The sequence below is a fragment of the Hemicordylus capensis genome, chromosome 3 (assembly GCF_027244095.1).
Source record: "Hemicordylus capensis ecotype Gifberg chromosome 3, rHemCap1.1.pri, whole genome shotgun sequence".
In the NCBI taxonomy this organism is placed as follows: Eukaryota; Metazoa; Chordata; class Lepidosauria; order Squamata; family Cordylidae; genus Hemicordylus; species Hemicordylus capensis.
Genome location: NC_069659.1, coordinates 39,813,737 through 39,834,652, shown reverse-complemented (window position 1 = coordinate 39,834,652; position 20,916 = coordinate 39,813,737). Strand labels below are relative to the sequence as shown.

The 20,916-nt window shown below is 44.9% G+C and overlaps 1 protein-coding gene across 8 annotated transcripts in view; it reads left to right on the top strand.

The window, feature by feature from the left end:
* The window catches only part of SLC7A1 (solute carrier family 7 member 1), a 69,789-nt gene extending 49,270 nt beyond the window's left edge, over positions 1-20,519 (top strand). For all 8 annotated transcript variants that reach the window (XM_053312204.1, XM_053312200.1, XM_053312207.1 and 5 more), the window contains 5 exons: positions 2,376-2,478; positions 5,012-5,223; positions 7,413-7,579; positions 8,662-8,770; positions 11,095-20,519. In XM_053312204.1, coding sequence (XP_053168179.1) covers positions 2,376-2,478; positions 5,012-5,223; positions 7,413-7,579; positions 8,662-8,770; positions 11,095-11,207 — 704 coding nt within the window. In that variant the 3' untranslated portion in view covers positions 11,208-20,519. The remainder of the gene's footprint in view (positions 1-2,375; positions 2,479-5,011; positions 5,224-7,412; positions 7,580-8,661; positions 8,771-11,094) is intronic.
* Positions 20,520-20,916: the final 397 nt, after the last annotated feature.

Below are 20,916 nucleotides of genomic sequence, written 5' to 3'. Positions count from 1 at the left end.
CTCTGAGGCTCTGTGTACCTTTTCAAAATCACACCTCATGGTGCCACATTGATTTTAGCTAGCTCTTAAACTCTTTCCCTGGGCTAGGGAGTGGCACCTGATCTGTATGCAAAGTAGTAAGAGTGCTTGACTTCAGAGCTCCTTCACAAACTTGATTCTGGGCTTGTTGCCAAGAGAGAAATCTGGCTTTCCCTTTTAACCCAAAGGACATTGCCTGAAGGAACATGATACAGCCACCTTGCTGAAGCTAAGCAGGTCCAGGTCTGGTCAGTGCCTGGATGGGTGACCACCCAGGAATCCCATGCATGCTGTATTGAATTACATGTTGGAAGAAAGGCAGGTTATACAGAACATGCAACAAATAGAATATATATTTAAAATCTGAGCTTTTGTTTCTGTCCCAACAAACTATCTTTTTCTGCCTGTTCGTTAGGTAATGTGACCTCCCAAATGATCAAAAGCCTTTGACATGTCACATGATTGTAAGAACAGGACTTGAAAAGCCTGGTCTTTAATGCTTTGTTGGCCCCATTCAGCACCAGTAACAGGACTTTGAGCTTATTCCTGAATATAGCAGATTCAGCAGTCAAAATGTTCATCTCCTATACACAGAACAAGCCCCATCTTCAATCCGAAAGCTATGTGGTCTTCCTGTTGATACCCTGTCTCATTCCTTCTCACTTGGAGTCTCCCTGCATCAACTCTATGCCAATACATGCACAGCAAATGCCAGGATTTTTGCTTGACAGTTTGCTTTCTAAATAGACCATTTTGGTTCCTATGGTAACGGGAAACTATGTATAAGTCACACACAGTTAAAATTATTGTGTGTCTCTTGTTATCTGTTGTACTCTCCATTTCTACGCTGTCAAATTCCAATGGAGTCCTTACTGCATATACTTTTTAAAAAGTAGAATCTGAGTGTGGTTCATAACCCAGATTTGCTTAGAGGATCACATAGAAATAGTTTACTGTTTCTGTGCTCTTTTGAGGCAGGGAGGGAGCCTTTTTGCATAAACATGCCACTAGGGGGAGTAGTTTTGTAGTGTGTTATTTACTGAAAATGAACTATAGTGTTTCTGCCTCAGTTGCCGGAGTACATGCTTTCCCTTGCCCTTCCAGTGCATTTTTTGTCTGTCCCCAAAATGCCTCTTCAGCTAAGGAGCAGGACGGAAGGGAGGGAGTATAACAGGCTCTTGCAATCCCTCTGCCTGTGTGGAGCAGGTCTTAGAGAGTGTTGGCTGGCAAAGGGTCCCAGCAGCATTCCTGAGGAATCCTAGAGCCTCACAAAGGATGCTTCTGTGTCCTCCTAGGCATCCTACAGTCTGCTAGCTGCCCATTATTTTGAGATCAGTGGAAACCAACTATTTCATTTATGATCTGTAGCCTGATTCAGATGTTATGTTACCATCTCCCATGCCATGGATCATCTGAATTGTGGCTGGGGGAAAGACTCGAAATCCTTGAGTATGAGAGCTACAGGAACAGTGCAAACAAAATGGCACAGGATGGAATGGCCTTGTTTAGCAGCAGCTTCATTATTTATTTATTGAATTTATATACCGCCTGACTCCAAAGGCTCTAGGTGGTTCACAAAAATAAACACAGTAAAATCAACTATTAAACCCTGCTAACTGGGCAAAGAGCCACCTTACCGTGGTGATTCTCTTTATTTAGCAGGGGGAGAGTAAATGGCCCTATCCACCCCCAGCACAGTACTTCCAGTGACTGTTGCTGGTGTCTATCTTATGTTTCTTTTTAGAATGTGAGCCCTTTGGGGACAGGGAGCCATCTTATTTATTTGTTATCTCTCTTCGTAAACCATCCTAAGCCATTTTGGGAAGGGCGGTATAGAAATTGAATTATTATTATTATTATTATTATTATTATTATTATTATTATTATTATTATTATTATTAATAAACTGTAAAAAAATTAAAACAGTCAACCTTTTAAACAGCAAATATTTAATTTGGCAGTTGTCTCCTCTAGGGACATACACAGCTGCCTTATATATCACATTGCTCCATCTAGCTCAGCATTATGTTTGCTGACTGGCAGCTGCTCTCCAGGTTTTCAGACAACAGGGGTCTTCCTCAACCTTACGTGGAGATGCCAGGGATTGGACCTGAGATCTTCATGCAAAGCAGATGCTGAATCACTAAGCCTTATCCTCAAATGTATAAAATGTGTTCTGAGTCCTGGCCTTGGTCTTCATACAATTTCTCCTGGGTCTTGCATTTATCTCCTCCCACAAGGGAAGATAGCCTTGCCTTACTTTGTGGTTGCTTGGAATGGAAAATGTGAATAAGTACTGAGCAGTCACAGCTGAAATTTATCTAGTATGTGAAATGTGTCTTTCTTTCTCCCACCAGCTATTATGGCTTTTCTCTTCGACCTGAAAGATCTTGTAGATCTTATGTCCATTGGGACACTTCTGGCTTACTCATTGGTGGCTGCCTGCGTTTTGGTACTAAGGTATGGAAGAACCTCACTGAGGATGGCACAGCAAAAACAGTCAATGGTTCTTGGCACGTAGTGCACATTTCATAGGTGCCCTGAAATTTTGCCCTATGAGACACAGGCTGGTCATATAATAATTAAACATACAAAGGGGAAATAAGTGCATACTAGCTGAACCCGCACAGAGCATCTGTCCGCTCTTTGGGGCTGGCGTTTCCCACTCTCCTGCCTTCTGCCTCAGTCTGTCCTGCCCTCCCCCCCCCTTCTGCCCATTCTTCTCAGCTTTTCGTCCCTGGCCACTGGCAGTGCTTTCCTTCCCGGCCAGGTGCAGCTCCATTGCCTGCCTAGCTGGGCTGCTCTCGGTGGCGCGGCTCTACTGCCGCCCGCCGCCTCCTCTTCCCGGCGGCCCAGTCGCCTCCCCAGGGTAGGGCAGGCCGGGCCGCCGCCTCCATTATCGTGGTTGGAACTCTCGTGCAACCTTTCGAGAGTTCCGCCGTGAAGAGCTTGACGCGCATCCCCACGGTCGGCTAAGAGAATTCATAATATAGATAATATAGATTACGTAGATTCAGTGGAGGGGTGTGATCGGCAACGGAATCAGGTATGTTGCTACTTCTTCAATGACTAGCAAATTTTCGAGTTAATACTGTATTATATCTGCTTGCAAGAGAACATCTCCTACCATAAGGCCATATTTTTACAACCCCCTTAAATATTAGTATCTGGAATGTGTAAAATATGTAGGTAACGGTATCTGAAACGATGTCCAAAGATTCTGATCCCATTACTGATGTTCTCCTGCCAGTGGAGATACGATATCAACTTGAAAATTTGCTTATAGCTGCAGTCATTTGAAAAAGTGGTAACATGCCTGATTCCATTTCACCCTTGGAATTGCCCTGATGTGCAAAATGAGTCTTTTGTGTCTAGACCTCATAGAGACTGGTTTTTGGAGCGGGCAAGAACATCTTGTGGGTCGGGTTTTAACCCTGCAAGCTTATTCTGGTGCTGCTTTGCTCAGTACTGTCCTTGATATGCAATGGCAAGTTGTCCTGTGTGGCACACAGGAGTAGGTGGGCTTTATTTTAAATAACTGAATTGAGCTGTGTAGGCCATTTGGATATAGGACCAAAGAGCAGAAGGTGAATCAAAGGCCTTTTCAGAAGCTGGTAGCAACTTAGCAACCAAAAGGTGATGATTTTACCTTGGGTTAAAATCTGTATGGCGTGCATCACTGCCTGTGTTCCCAAGGTCCCTTCTGCCTGTGCATCGATACAGTCTTGACTGAAAGTAGTGAAGAGATTTTCCTTGCACAGATGCCCATGGCATGTTTCATTGCCCTTTTTTTAAGCATAACTGCTGCAGCACACCTACACCAACAAGCTCCCTTATCTTTATTTGTTTTGACAAACTGCTTTGCATAACATCTGCCATGCGATGGCTTCCATCAGGTGGCCATACAACCTCATCCCACAGGTTTACAATTTGAGGTCTTGTCACTCTTATGGATTTATTTGCAAGACTAGAGGGATAAGGCTTCTGTGTATATGCAGCTGCTTCTATATAATGTGTATAAGACAAAAGAACGAAGGGGGCTATGTCCCATGTAGAGAACTTGCCATTAGAAGCAACCAGTTCCCCATGTGTCTTAGGAAAAGTACTGTGGCAATGTAGAAGAAATTCTACCTCAAAAACTCCACAAATAAGATCGTGCTGAGCCAGGGGAATCTGATGATTGACATAGTTTGAGTTTACTAAGCTTAGGAGACACAAGATTTTCAGTGTCCTCAAAAATAGTTAAACGTGGTGTAGATACGAACTCTAACAGAGAGGCACCACTGCCTATTGATGTCATGATGGCAGTATGGAATCTCCAGATTTGGAGGCCGTATACTAATACATACTAGTTGCTGGGGAGTGACAGTGGAACAGGGACTATTGTCTTCAAGCCCTAGTTGTGGGATTCCCAGAGGCATCTAGTTGGTCACTGTCCAGTTATGGGGTGGGCAATGTGTGGCTTTCCAGATGTTGCCGAACTAGGACTCCCATCATCCCCTCCCCAGTTAGCAAGGGAGCATGTAGCCAATTGCATTTGTCTCACTTGAGGGTGGTGATGGTAGCATTGCAGTTTCTCTCCGTTTTTGAGAATGCTGAATATTCTGGCCTCCTACTAACTCAAGCAAAGAGGTGCCTTTTTAAACAGGTGATTTCCTCCTCTTTAGCAGAGAGAGAGCAACTGGCCCTGTCCATCCTCAGCACAGCATCCCTCCAGTGGCTCTTGCCTTATGTTTGCTTTTAGATTGTGAGCCCTTTGGGGTCAGGGGACCATCTTACTACTTTTCCTTTTTCCATGTAAACACTTTGAGAACTTTTTGTTGAAAAGCAATTTATAAATTTTCATAGCTGTAGTAGAATATTTGAGGAATGTTTGATTGCTCCTCCTCTTGAGACTCCTTGACAAAGATTTCCACTTGTGGAGGGCGGGGAAGGTCTTTGTGGTTAGAGGTGCTCTGAGAGCAGCTACTTAATTTCGCTTCCTTTCCCTTAGGTACCAACCTGAGCAGCCTAACTTGGCATACCAAATGGCTAGCACAACTGATGAGGTGGACAACAATGAGTCTGTGAGCACCAGTGAGTCCCAGACTGCGTTTCTACCTGGAGAAGAGGGAAAGTGCTCCCTTAAAGCCATTCTGTTCCCTTCAAACACGGACCCTTCTAAACTTTCTGGCTCTGTAGCAAAAGGCTGCTCCTGCATCATGGGTAAGAGTTGCTGCCTGACCAGTATGTTCCAGGGAGTTGGAGACCTAGTTGGTAGGGAGGAGAGCTGGTCTTGTGGTAGTGAGCATGAATTGTGCCCTCTGCTAAGCAAAGTCCGTTCTGGGTTGCATTTGGATGGGTGACTGCAATGGGGCACCATCTGCTGTAAGAGATTCCTATTAGGGGGATGGGACTGTAGCTCATTGGAAGAGCACCTGCTTGCATGCAGAATGTCCCAGGTTCACTTCACCTGGCTTCTCCAGGTAGAGCTTGAAGAGACTCCTGCCTGAAACCTTGGAGAGCCATTGCCAGTCAGTATAGACATATAGATGGACCAGTGATCTGGCTTGGTATAAGACACATTCCTATGTTTCTGAGTTAGTTCAAATGAGCTTTCCTGGTGCATTTGACAACAGATGTGGAAAGAGGAGTATTCATTCTTGTATCCTACTTATCTCGGGGCAGGTAACATTTAGATGTTACATCATTTTGAGAGATTCTGGGGCTACAAGGTCCCACTACCCACCCCAACCCAAGCATTGTAATGAATTGCTTAATATTGTGAACAGCAGCCTTTTGGATTCCTTGCTGAAGTGCTTTATTAGTGAGGAAACCTGCCATTGGCAGTCAAATGACCTATTTCTGCTCTAACAGAGAAGTGCAGGTGAGCTCCAAAAAGTATTTGCACTCTTGCACAAGAATGCCCACACTTCAGGGCAAGCACAGAGTGGCACCAGGATTAGCCCTGCATGCATTAGGCTGCTTTGGATGTCTGCCAGTGTGTTTCCTGAGAGTTTGGAAAGAGAGAGTCACAGCATGACTGTATAGGATGCATGGCGACCTAGGCAAGCTACCTACCTTCTTGGTAATCCTTCAAAATAAAATATAAAATATTAATTAAAAACCCAGTACTTTTATCTACCTACAAGGTTCTGAGCCTCGGGCTGTGGCTTTCCTAAGGCTGCCTAGGAACATAAGGAGATCTGTGCTGGATTGGATCAAGGGGCCATGCAGTTCAATATCCATTCCACTTCACTTGTTGGCTTTTTGCCAGCATTTTTTCCCCTGGCAGGGTTCCTGGGCCTTTAGACAGCTGCATAAAACAAGTGACGCTGTTCTCATTGACAGCATCACTTGGTCTCCATGTTGGACAGAAGGCCAGTTGTCACCATTTATGTCAGTGTCAAGGCAGTTGGACCACTGTTTCCAGCAGTGGCCAGCCAGATGCTTCTGAAGAGCCCAGAGCATGAAGGCAACATCCTCCCTACTGTCTGCCTCCTTGACAACTGGTATTCAGAGGAACATGGCTTCCGGTTATACAGCTGCCTTTAACACTCCCATAAATGGTGGCAATTCCACAGCTGACCTTCCTTCCAACACAGAGACCAAGGGACGCTGGTGATGAGGAGAAATGCCACTTGTTGAATGTTCACCTATTTTATACAGCTGTTTCAAGGCATTGGAGCCCCAGCAAAACTTCAGCAAGTGCAGCTGAATGGACTTAGGAAGCTGCCTCTTGCTGAGTCAGACCGTTGGTCCATCTCGCTCAGCATTATCTACATTGACTGGCAGTGGCGGAGAGAAGAGCTGGTCTTGTGGTAGCAAGCATGACTTGTCCCTGTAGCTAAGCAGGGTCTGCCCTGGTTGCATATGAATGGGAGACTTGATGTGTGAGCACTGCAAGATATTCCCCTCATGGAATGGAGCCGCTCTGGGAAGAGCAGAAGGTTTCAAGTTCCCTCCCAGGCTTCTCCAAGATAGGGCTCAGAGAGATTCCTGCCTGCAACCTTGGAGAAGCCGCTGCCAGCCTGTGAAGACAATACTGAGCTAGATAGACCAATGGTCTGACTCAGTATATGGCAGTTTCCTATGTTCCTATGGCTCTCCAAGGTTTCAGGCAGGAGTCTCTCCCAGCCTTACCTGGAGATGCCACCAGGGATTGAACCTGGGACTTCCTGCATGCAAAGCAGATGCTCTGCACTGAACATCCCCATGAACCTTGTGCTCTGCAAGATCTGTTGCCTCTTGGCAAAATGACTGCTCCTTCAGCAACTACAGCATTTGGGCACTCAAAGGTATAGACTCCTACAGTACCCTGTTATGAGCTCTGCATCTTTGGCTGTTCCTGACTTGGCTTTGAAATTCCATTTTTTGTTTTGTTTTGACAAACAGCTTGCCTATCTTGTCCTCAGGTTTCCTTATCGTCCTCTTCTGCCTCTTGACTGTCCTTGGGAAAAACGCTCTGATAAGTGGGGCCACGTGGGCTATTAGCCTGCTCATTATAGTTACTATCATTTGCTTCATCGTCGGGGCGGTTATTTGGAAACAGCCGGAAAGCAAAACTAAGCTCTCGTTTAAGGTAAGTGGCTTGTAAAGAACGAGGTTGGGGCAAGAAGCAGTCTGAGTCTTTGCTGGCTCCACATGCTGGGAGAGAGATTACTGGGAGGCCAGCCTGCTTTGTGCCAGGAGGGCAGGAATTAGTGGGGGAACACAGAGCAAACTTTCCCACACAGATTGGCTCAAGGCACCTCAAGCCTGACCTTCAGCACTCCTGGCACTCCTTTCTCTTGCCTCTCATCTAGTAATCTGACTAGTTCTGTTTAGAAGGGGCCAAGCAGAGGTATGGCAGATTGCCGGTTTCTCTTGGCAATCGCAGTGAAGTTTCCAAAAGCGCACACTCATCACATTGTGGTGCAGCCCCTAGAAAGGAGCGTCTTTCTTCCTTCTCACTGAGCAGCCAAAAAAACAAGACACACCAGCTGACATACAGAGCAAGGATGCAGCAGTGCTGCAAGAGAGAAGCCTTAACAGAACTTCCCAACTAGCTGCACTAGTGCAGTGGGAAAGCAGCCATCTTTGACACCCTCTTCTTCCTCAGGAAACCTTTGTTGCCACCAGGAAATATGTCCCCAAGGGCCACACAACCCTCCGTGATATATTTTTGGGTGCCTCAGAAGGCTTCCTGAGGAAGGGGATGGTGTCATATATAAATGATTTTTCGGAAAGTACATGAAGCTGTGGCTCAATTGTAGGGATGCTGTAATGCCTCTGTGTTCCTTCCATTAACTGGTCAGCATGAGAAGGTCTACGTTTATGATAAACTAGCTTTAGGTACCCAGCACTGCTTGGGATTATAACAGTTTATAGAAAGAGGGGTGGTTGTCAGGGCTCCTGGGTATCCTGTGCATCCTGTGCTACTCATAGGGTCACGGGAAGTCACTTTGCAAAGTTTGGTCCTGATAGCTCAAAAGGCATAGGAATGTATAGGAAACAGACAGATAAACAGACATTCAATTTTATTTTTATAGATGATATGCAGTCAAAATATACATTGATATTTGCATGATCATTTAAGAACCTGGCTGTGATGAACTGCTCCAGGCCTGCCCCTAAACCTGTTCCAGAGGTACAACTGTGTGTTTTGGTTTTGGGTTTTTTTAGGTCCCCCTTCTGCCTTTCCTTCCAATCATGAGCATCCTTGTGAATGTTTACCTCATGATGCAGTTGGATGTTGGCACCTGGATACGGTTTGCCATCTGGATGGCAATAGGTGAGTTTGCAAGTAGATGTTTGGTGAGTTTGCAAGTAGTTTGCAGTAGGTGAGTTTGCAAGTAGTAACCGCCCTGAGCCATTTTGGAAGGGCAGTATACAAACCAAATCGAATGAAAGAATGAATGTGTGGCCATTTGAAATATGGAAGTGAAATGTAACAAATAGAGCAACAGTTATGAGCCACATTATTGGTGAGTTGGGAACATTAGGCACCAGGTTATACATGTTGTAGAATGCTGTAATTATAGATGGCCAAATCCCTTGGAAAACAGGAAAAAAATAGCAAGTGGGAAGTTCCTTAATATGCCCCTGGCCCACTTCTAAAGAAGGTAGCACTTCTCTCTACCTTCGCCTGTCTGTGTAGGCTTTAGCTCTCTCAACCCAGGGGTTCTTAACCTGGGATCCATGGGGCAAGTCCAAACCGACCATGGGAAATCTTTGCTTCACTGAATTTAATCTGCTTCCTGGCAAGCTGGAATAAATTGCTTGGAAATAATGATCCTGAGTACCTCCCTGTCCCCTCTGCTAATTTTACTAGAGTAAATATATACAAACAAGGTAGGGGTGCATGGGTAATATCTGAGGGATCCATAGGTGCAGAAAGGCTAAGAACACACACTGAGGGAAACTCCTTCGGCATTCTTCGGGAGATGTTGAAATTGCAGGGTTAAACACTGACATGCCAAAGTGTCTTTCTGCTTGACTGGTGCAGTCAGTCTTTAATGGCCTGATTATTATGTTCATTTTTTACCCGGTAAAGCTGTGTTGGGTGACTTCCTATCACTTTTCTTTCTGACTGAGGGACCAGTATGGTGAGAGCTTGTATTTACCATGCCCTGAAGGCAGGCCTTGACCATTTCCCTTTGGATCAGAAGCCAGTCCAGAAATTTAGGAGCCGAACGTTAGATATCTGACAAAATTACCAGTGATGGATATTGTAAAGAGGGAGGGCTCCTCTTTATCCCCTTTTATAAGTAGCATACTTAGAACAGGGACAATTAAAGGCTTTCTTAAATAACTCTGCCTCTAAATAGCCTTGTCTAGGTGCTGTGGTTAAATTTCTAGGCTCTATGGTGCCTACGGTGTTCCCTGGCACTCAGGATTTGTCAAGCCCTGCTTGGAGGCCTTTGATTTATAGTGAGCTCTAGGGATGTGCAAGACCGGTCTGACGGTTTGGTTCAGGGGTTTGTGATTGCACCGAACCCCACCACCCACCCCGGTTCCGTCGGACCAGACCAGACCGTCGGACCAGAACCAGACCGGGTCCGATCCAGCAGGTCCATGAACTTTAATTTTTTTAAAAAAATGTTAAAGGAACTACCTGTAGCCCCTTCAGGGGGCTTGCTGTAGCCACAGGGGTGGTGGTGGTGTCCGCGCGGGTTCCCTCTCCCCCCACCGGCCTTCCTCATCACCGCTGCGGCCGGATAAACATAGCCTTTTTGGCCCTTTTGGGCCTCCGTAAAAGCGAGTGGCCACCATTTAGGCGGCGGCTGCCTATGCACAGATGCCCTATGGCCTCGCAGAGGGCATTTACGCATGCGTGGCGGCCGCCCGCTTTTACGGAGGTCCGAAAGGGCCAAAAAGGCTATGTTTACCCGGGCGTGGTGGTGATGAGGAAGGCCGGCGGGGGGAGAGGGAACCCGTGTGGACCTTCCCGTGGCTACAGCATGCCCCCCAAATGGGCTACAGGTAGTTCCTTTAACATTTAAATTTAAAAAAAAAAGTTCCGGGACCCGACCGGGGGTGGGTGGGTTCAAGGGGGGGCCGAACCGAACTGGCTCGGTTCCGTTCGAGGCTAGTGCAGCCTCGAACCAAACCAGGCCAGACGGTTCCTTGCACACCCCTAGTGAGCTCCTGGGTTATGGTAAATACACAAACTCTTCCCCCTCATTTAGAAGAGCTTCATTATGTAAAAATGCAAAAGGAATTTCACTATTTCATTGACATGCAAATATGAGGACACAATAGTTCATCTTAAAACGACATATGAATTGATGCCTGATTCTGTGTAGCTAGGCTGAGACTTCTTACTGTAACCCCTGGCCTTGGAAAGATCCAGAACATCTAGAGGCCTCTTAACAGTGTATTTAGTCTTCCTTTACATCAGGAGTTCTCCCTCAAGCTTTATGGCCTTGAGTCTCCGGTGTAAAGGAAAGACATGCTGAGCTGGTAGTGAGGCCCAGCACAGCCTGTGTTCTTGGCCGAATCTTTGTGTGCCAGCAGTGGCTCCTGATTCTAGTTCTTAAGAAAACTGGTAATAGCCTGTACACCAGAGGACTTTATGCTCGGCGTTAAATCGTTCCCTTTCCTTCATCCCTTCAGGCTTCCTTATTTATTTTGCCTATGGCATGTGGCACAGCGTGGAGGCCTCTTATTCGGCGGCACCAACAAATGCAGAAAGAAGTACCGACAACAATGTGGACAGTTGTAAATGATTGACGGTGTGTTGTCTGGAAGGACAGCTGAGCATCCGGTGCAGAGAAGGATGCTCTTTTCTCTGGGACCCTGAAGTATTTTATTCTCTGGAACATCTGGTGGACTTCCATGCCCCGTCACTGCCCCTTGGTGGTGCAGCTATAAGAGACTGCAAGGGGAAAGCCAGGCCTCTGGCATACTCCCAACAACACTGTTACCCAGTGCTGGCAGCTCTCTTCCCACCCCCCTCTGTGTTAAGCATATGGAAAGAAAAGCGCTTTTCTGTGTGCCAGTTCACTTCCAATGCTGCTATGAGATCAAGCCTTTCAGAGGGCCTGCGAATTTAACTCCTTAGGTACTGTACTCAGATTTAAGAGGAGCGGACGCTGCATTGTCGGTCTGCAAAATAATCCACATAGGACTATTGGGGGGAAAAAGGGGCCTTGCCTACAACAACACATCAACAAACCACAGTCAACCTCTTGTGCGGTATGAAAATGCCCCTTTGCCCAGGGCTGAACTGGTTAAGGATAGCACTGGGTTGTGTTATTTATCCATTGTACTTGACCTATTTTGTGCAAGTCATTCCTGTGCTTTGACCCGCAGTGTTGCGACTCTCTTTTAAGGTAGTGGCTTGCAGGCTGAATTCTTGTCGTTACACAAACCGTTGTTCTGGGAAATAGTGGGTCCTTAAGAGAAAAGCTTCTAGCTTATTGTATAACTGCGTAGAATATGTGGTTCCTTATTAGTCTTCTACCTGGGCAGGTGTATGAAAGTGGAAAATCGAGCGCAGCTCTGTTGACTGCATAGTTTGGGGTGTTGGGACGTATGGGATAACACTGGTCAGAGTAAGTGCTTTTCAATCTTTGTATTCCTCATTTTCACCATATCTTTATGAGATGAATCCTTGATAGTCCTTGAAGCAAAGAAAACCAACTGAATACAGTCATCCAGTAATTCCATGGTAGAGATAGAGTTTGAAGCTAGATCTTCTGGGCCCAGCCCCCAAACATATCTGTCTATTATTGTTACATTTTAAAATAATTTATTTAAAGCACATGCTTTTCAGGAGCTGTGCTGAACTTGGCTTGTGTTGAGCTTTACTCTTCTGGCACAGAGTAGGAACCAACTTCTGTCTCTGTTTAGCTGGAAGATTTGGGGCAACTATCTGGTCTGTTAAGCAGATTTATTGTGGCTACTCACCCCTGTTTAGAAGGGGCTGATTCTACCCTCATAAGTGGGGTGTGGGGGATGCAATACTAAAAGCAAAAGGAGCTTGTATCTGCTATCCGCATTTGAGGCATAAGCACGTGAGCACTGACCACACATAATAGTCTAGTCTCATTAATTCAATAAAGCAATGTTCTCTTTTGGTAAACACCACCAAGAAGATGGCTGTAGTCCAGGTGAGCCATGTGGAACTGGTTTCCATACTGTTTGCAGACACTCCTGGTACATTCTCTAACACAGGGTTTCTCAGCCTTGGTTCCCCAGATGCTCTTGGACTACAACTTCCATTATCCCAAGCTACACCCAAGGTTACCAGCCCTTGTTCTAACAGAAGGGGTGTATCCCAGTAAGCAGCAAAAGCTGGGGAAGTAGCTTCTTGTCACACTCAAGCCACCTGTGAATCTTCCGGTCAGGTCAGGGGCAGGGGCGGGGAATCAGGTGTCCGTTAATCTATGCAGAGGCAGAGATCTGCCTCTTTGTATTTTTTGTTTAAAAAGATATTTCCAAAGGAAACAATTTATTTCATGCAGATGCTTGCTGTAAATACAAAAACCAGCTTTCTGATGTTTTTTAATTATTTTTCTCATACATTGGGGCTATTCTCATGATTGGGAAAAATCGGGCTAGGAAAGCCTAGCCCAATTTTTCCTGATCGCAAGAACCACCGGGCTCGGCTGCGAGCCCGGTGGTTCTCCAGCGGGTAACTCGCTTTGGTAGCCCTCCTCTTAGCCCGGGTTTGCGGAGCGAGTGCTCCGCAAACCCAGGCTATCTGGTTGTGAGTAGCCGCGGCGCAGGTCCGCGCCGTGGCTACTCACAAGGAGACCCCCGGAGGGGAGGTCACGTCACGGAGCCAGCAATCGTGTGGGCGGCCGATCAGGCAACCCAGGGCTACTGCCCCGATCATCTGCAGGGAGAGCGGGCTTAGCCCGCTCTCCCCGCAGTATCCTCAAAAGCGGGTCTCACTGATCATGAGACCCACCTCATTGTCTTTTTTATGTTGAAGACCTGAATATTGTTGTTACTACTATTATTATTGTTATTGTTATTATTTGTGGGTATTTATGCTTTATATATTGCAGTCAAGGCGGATTGTGTGGGAAACAGTGGCACTTGGAAGAAAGATAATTTTTATTTTGTAGGGTTTTATTTCGTGTGGGGAAATTCAGAGGGAAAAATGTTCTTTTGTGGTGTCCAAACTCCTGTTGGTTTGTTTAGATACTTTCAGCTCCATGAAATCATGATCAGACCAATAGGAGGAGTAAAAGGGCAGAGAGAGAATAATTGACTGGTCAATAAATGAAAACCCAATTTGTTTTGAGCCACAACTGGCCTTTTGTCAGAGGGCCATAATGAGCAAGCCAAGGAGGTTGATACTTTGACCAAGTGTGAATAGTTTCTCCCGATAAAAAGAACTGGTTGTAGCTCAGAACTCATTGGGCTTTGTATATGCAGCATTCTTGTACAGTGTTCCGATTGGAGCTTCCAGCTTGTCTCTGTAGGACACAGAGAATTCCCATCTTACAGAGTCTTTGACTAAGTGGAACTTTGAGCTCACAGCTCCCCAATTTGGCTACACTAGCTCTGATGGCTGTTCCACACATGACAAAATTCCTATGCAGAAATCACTTACTGTTAATATATATATATATATACATTGCCTTGATTCCTTTGTGTAAAATAAGTTGCCCCTGCTTTTAGAATCTCTTGGACTGATTATGAAAATGATTGTTCTTGTGGAGTTGCCATTGAAGACCGTCCAGGAGCTGCCACTTGTACAAAAGGGCTGCCACTCTCTTAACTAGCACAGGTTTGAGGGAGATCATATATGGCCATTGCTCTTGCCTGTTGGACTTGCTTCTGTTAAGAAGGCGCTGTTCATTTCCAGTAAGGGCCTGTGCCCACCTTACCTTAAGAAGTGTCCTCTTCCTTCTAAACATCTGTTTCCATTAAGTAGATGAGGCCTTGTTCTGCATGTTGCCTGGTCAGGAGAGGAAACTGAAAGCTGCCTGAAGTTGGCTTTCTTTGTAATGACTCCTTCTCTCAGTGACTTCATTACAAGAGGTGTCTAAGTGTAGATATAGATAACAGTCGCATTCTAGCAAGCTTTTTGGGAATACATTTTTATAACTTGGTGTGGCTGTAGTTGCTGTGGTGGTGATTAGCATTTATTTTATGATGTGGCTATAGAACTGATTTTATGTATTCATTTTTCAGCATAGGAGGGAAAACAGGGTAAAAATCTCTTATATTTGTGAGGGTCCTATATATCTGTAAATCACTGCATATACACACGCACGCTCACACAGGTTCTATTGAAACATGGGCTTCACACACATTCCACCATGGAAGTGACTCCACGTAGGAATTTTGTCATGAGTGGGAATACTGTTCTGCTGTGAAAGACTTAAGTTCTAGTAAAATAACTGTTAGGATAGGAACCTCTTTAGCCTCATGGTCTGCTTGCTTCACTAAGGATGCAGAGGTTCCTTGGGAGTAGTGCTGATACCAGGTATCAGGATCAGGTATACTAGAACTGCATAAATGCTCCTGTTCACCTAGTGAATAATAAACGTTGCCTTATCTTCTGTAACCCCAGGTGTCCCACAGAGAGGAGAGTGTCTGGGAAGGGCCAGGAGGGAGAAGGATTTTACTCTGCCCTGTTATTGAGTCTCCTTGGTGCCAGCAGCTGTTGTCTCCACAGAGAGCACGGCATCCCAGGGCTCTTTCTACTGGTCCCATTGCAGCTATCCATCCCTTGCACTCATGGGATACAGGTGGTGGGTGTGCAGACTCTTCCCTCCCCACCCCTGGTCTGAATTAGCAGAGCAGGAAGCATTGAAAACCAGACAGACTTTGCATTAAAGGTGCAATTCCTTCTCTCCACCCCTTTCCAAAGCCTAAATATAAACATACAAAGTTTGAGTACATTGATGAAAACCTGAAAGATGCTGCTTTGCTATTGTGAAGAATAAGTTGGCATTTCTTAAAGTGTGTCTTTGTAAATAGGCAGATAACTGTTGTAAATAAGAAGCTGGTTTAGCATAGTAGCTAGGGGACTTTACATATAAAACTCTATGCTGAAGTATTGCCACCTTTATTAATGTTCAAGACAAAAAAATAACTGGACAGGTCTCTCTCAGGACAGAGGGGGGTCTAGAAAGTGGCCTCTTCCTTCAAGATTGTATTCTTTTCACTCTATTAGGTTTATATTTCTGCATGTGTAAACTCTCACTAAAGTGAGAGAGAGAACACACAAAACCAGGTCGGATATACATAATGTATAGGAGACCTGTGTGAAGCTTCAACCAAAGCCAAATACTCTGCACAGTCCTGCCGTTGTGCAGAGGTGACTATTTCCACAAGTCATCTCTGCGCAGTGCTGTGTGTTCCTCAGCACCAATGGAGGTTCCTGCATGGGTGCAGCCATCCCAACAATCGCCTCTGTATGGTATCAGAATGACAGTGTGGAGTATTCAGTTTCGGCTGAAGCTTTGCACAGGCCTTGTGTACAGCCTGATCCTGTGCATATTTACTTGTAACTTGATCCAGCTGAGTTCAAGGGGACTGACTTCCCAGTGATACATAAGATTTGAAGCTCTAGGGTGGGATCAGCCCCACTAACACAGGAGCACAGTTATGGATGAAGTTTATTCAATCTGTGAGGGAACTTGTCTGAGGACTGTCTCATACTTTGAATTGTGGTTCAAACTGTCTCATACTTTGAATTGAATTCCAACCATAGATGCACAGTTCATTGGGTGATTGTACCTACTGGCTGCCAGTTATCAGGCCAGTGAGTTATGAATTACATTGGCCAACATCGTGTGTGGGATTCTGGTGCCAATGCTCCATGCTGGGGCTACACAACATGGAGGAGACCTATGGGAGGAGAGCTGACCTTGTGGTAGCAAGCATGAATTGTCCCCTTTGCTAAGCAGGGTCAGCCCTGGTTTGCATTTGAATGGGAGATGTGTGAGCACTGTAAGATATTCCCCTTGGGGGATGAGGTCGTTCTGGAAAGAGCACTTGCCTGCAGAAGGTTCCAAGTTCCCTCCCTGGCATCTCCAGGTAGGGCTGAGAGAGACTCCTGCCTGCAACTTTGGAGAAGCTGCTGCCAGTCTGGGTAGACAATACTCAGCTAGATGGGCCAATGGCCTGACTCAGTATAAGGCAGCTTCCTATGTTCCTACTGTGTACATGCAGGCAGTAGAGATGGGAAAGCCTGGGGGGAAAATTGAGGGTAGGGACAATCTTTTCCTAGGGGGAGAAAAGCCCTGTTTCTCCCCCACCCCCCAGTTCTTTTCAGGCCTTCACATTTCTAGCAGGCAGTCCTGATGCTGTTAAGAATGAGTGATTACACAAGCCAGTCCCCAGCCTGTATCTTCCAAGAGTTTGTAACTTGGAATGCACATAGTTCCCAAGAGGGACAACTTGTTTGGGCAGGTTGGTGTTTGTAAGTTGGGGACTTCTTAATGTAATATGTTATGAAGCTTTGTTTGTATGCCTGGATGTTTGTAACTCAGGGAGTGCCTGTATCACCATTGTGGTGATACAATAACTGCAATCGCGCTACTGGCTCAATGGCTCCTCCTTAATAGCGTCGGGGTTGCCTGTGCAACCACAGCAGCCCCCACCCAGAGTGCTGGGACACTGCGGGTCATGTCGATGAGTGCAAAACATGTGGCAGGGTGAATTCAGTTTGTGGAATGTAATGTGAATCGTTAGAAAAGATACCTAGTCTTGTGGCAGAAAGTAACTAGTTAAAACAAAAGTTTTGGTTTTCTCATCTCTTCGCATCTTTAAGCACTTTCATTCTGTCTTTATCGGTGGTGGTTCTCATGCTCTCCTGCCTCCCTCCAGTGTTGAATGTGTCTGCTGGTACTCAGCTAGCAACTATCTCCTTAACATGTAATCGGATCAGTAGGGGGGAAATCCTACACCATAAACAGGGATTTCAGATGATCTGTTCCTATTTTTCTTTTGAAGATCCACGAGCATTCCAATTTACAGTTTCAGAACACCGCAAGAAATCTTGCCTCAGACTTTGGGATCAAAATATTCTGGTCCAAAATGGTATGCAATGCAAATGCCCTTTGGCACCCAGTTGTGAACTGTTTAGAAGAGAGATTTTTGTCCAGCCAAGGATTCTGCTGACACCTCCTCTCCATGCCTGACTGATGACTGTCCAGTCTCTGTTTCTGAAAACCTCCCCTAAAGGAGAGCTCACCTTCAGAAGAGGTCTCTAAGCAGTGGCTGGACTGCCATCTGGCAGGGATTCTGTAGCAGATTCCTGTACTGCGCAGGGGGTTGGACTTGAAGTCCACCTTGGAATCCTTGAATTTCAGAGTTGGAAGCGACCTCCGTTTTCTTCTTGTCAACTCATTGCCTGTTACATTCCTTAGCAGCTTTATTTCCTGAACATAAAGGTGGCTACATGTTCAACACCATTGGAGTGTGGAGCATTCAATTACAGGGAAACCCATGCAATTTTAATTCCTACCCCCTTTAGCCAAACGTGTATTTTCTACTAAGAGCTTTAAAAATAAATAAATTTATAATTCATCCATTGTCCTTGCAGCCACGTCTATGTTCAGGGACCCATGGCTGCTGCTTCAGCTCTGGGCCATTTGTGGATGGGTGATTGTGGCTAGGGAAAGCTTTGAAACCAAAGCATTATAGGAGGCTGTTTTTAAATAGGCTTTTCCAAAATAGGCTTGACTCAACATTGAGCAGGCAGCCGAATCCATAAAGAAGTTACATTTATTCCTAATTTATTACCATTGACTTTAGTAGGATTAGATTTCATTTTGGTTCCTTTGTGGATCACAGGGTGTCTTGCCATAATGGAGACTTGAGTAGAGTGGATGTACTATATAAACCTAATTCAAATGTATGTGCCTGTATCTCTTGTGAGTGAGTGTGTGGTGGAGAGCTAGGTTTCTACTTCCCTATCAAACAGCTGATCAGCAGTCTCGCCAATTTTCTAACATGGCTATTTGTGCAGTTGCTATTTGTGCATACCTTCTAGATTGGGGTGTTAAACTGTGGTCCGCCGGGGGGGGGGCCTAAAACTCCCATCATCCTTGGCTACTGGCCACTGTGGAGTTGTAGGTCAACAGCAGTTGGAGGGCCACAGTTTGATACCCTGCTCTAGATTCTGTATCCCACTAGGATATGTGAGCAGAAGCCTATTTCTGTGTGTATGAAATTCTGGGTGCTTATATATATTTAATGACATAACTCCCAACTGATTGAACTGATTCTGTCCCCTCTTCTACATCTTTCTAAATATTATTACACTGTTTCTTGACAGGGTAATGCAATGCAATGTTCCTATGATGACTGTACAAATTATGTTCCCAAAATGTGCTTTGGACCTCCACGGCATGAACTAAAAGGCAAAAGTCCTGCTGTTAAGGGTGCTATTGGGTACGAAGTGCTCCCATGTGTTTGATGTATGCAGGTTTGGCTATTATAGAGTGGAATTCGGAGGCAGGTGAGAGCTTGGAGGCAGCTTCATGCCCTTTGGAATGTTTTTTATTTGTAATTGTGGCAGTGAACCAATTAAAGAAATTTTAGTTGATAATCATCTGCCTTTTAAGCAATTAAATTTCACATAAATTTGCATGTTACCAAAGCCTCATATAGGTGCCTTTTGAGATACTGAAAGAAGTGTGAGAACTTACAAGTTGAATTAAAAGCTCACTTTCTGAAATGGAAGCACCACTGCAATCTTCTTGTTTTTGTTTTTGTTCCCTATTGCAATAATAAACCTTGTCCCAAAGGTTCTAAAATAAATTAATTTGTCTGCCCTTAATTGCCAACCTCATTGATTAAAATCAGCTTCTATTGATTGATCAGAGGTTTTTTTGCTGGCTTAATTGTAATGAAACTGTACTGACAGCGAAGGGATGAGAAGTAATTCTATCTTGCAACTGGGTCTCTTAATAAAGCCAAAGTTTGTCAACCATATCTGGAATAAACTTGGAATAACTGAGTTGTAGATTGCAACCCAGCACTCTCGTCATGAAAGATTCTTTGTGCTAGCTGGTATGCACCTTTAGTGCTGATAAAACATCCTGATTTGGGACATGGTTTTCACATAGAAGTCAGTGTGATTCCATATTAACATTTATTTGCTGATGCATCAAGTATGAGGATTGGGCACATACTGTTGCTTTTCCTTACTTCAGTTGGACTTTCATGTCATTGTTTAGCTGCTTGTCCAAATACTTTGCTTTTGATAGTTTAATAACTGCATCTCGGACACATTTTGCAATGTAAAGGTTATTGGGCATTTGTTACCCAGAGCCCATGTAGGAACACCTCTCCATAAGACACTTTCATATTCTAGTCCTTGGAAAGCAGAAGCCAAATGTGGTGAGAACAATGCCTGTGATGAAAATCCAAACCTGTGTTTCCTCAGGGTATATTTCCTCCTTGCTCTTGACATGTGCCGCAAGATAAAAGGCTATGCCAAGATGACAGAACTCCGAAACAGTGAGGGCTGGTCTTACCCAAATCGCAAGCAGTCAGGGCTGTGGGGTGTGGGTGCCTGATGAAGTGGAAGGCTTCCTATCTTTACATTGTGCCTTTCTATGTCCATCTGGTCTCAGGAGCACAAAAAATGGATGGGGCACCATCTTGGTTTATATGCTACATACTTATCAGAACATGTGGGGGTTTCTTCAGGAATACATCTCTTAACCCAGAAGCCATGAAAGAATCTGCATGTGTTTTTTTTTTTAGTAAAATGTATATACCTTTTTGTTGATCATTCTTTTCTATTTTTCTAATTTCCTTGGAGTTTCTTACTGTTGTGATACAATTATTCTGATGCTGATGTTGCAGAAGTTGCTTTTTTCTTCTCCCATTTCAATGGAGTTCTGTTTTATTAGGTCTTCATATCTTGGTTCCCTTCCCCCTTTGAAAAGACAGCCTTGGTTTTGTGTTCTTGTAAATGTTAAATATATTACTGGACCACAGCCTCTGGTTCATAGAAATCTTTCTGTAAATGACACTGTAAATATGTCTTCAACTTTGGAAATCAGTTTGTTGATATGTGATGCAGCATTAAAATGGTTCCCTGAAATTTCAACAAATAGTTTCATCCTTAAAAACAGAAAAGAAATAAGAAGGTATTTCTGCTGGTTCTAGCAGGCTGCTACTGGCAGCTGCACTTCTGTGAAGTATTTGCTGCAATAAGCTCCTGTTCATGAGGAGGAATTGGTTGACGGACTTGCAGCTTATGTGGCTGGGTCTCTCTCTCTCTCTCTCTCTCTCTCTCTCTCTCTCTCTCGGACAGGATCATTGCCTTAAAAAGATGAGAATTCACAAGGTTTATGGGAAACCAATATACTCAATGGTTACTTTACACTCCAAGCAATTTTTGTTGTTGTTGTTTTGGCGGGGGGCTGGGTTCTCTGTCCCCCGCTTTTTGGTTGGTTATTTAGGGGGTTGGTTTTTTGGGTTTCTCCACTTTATTTTTTTAAGACTCTT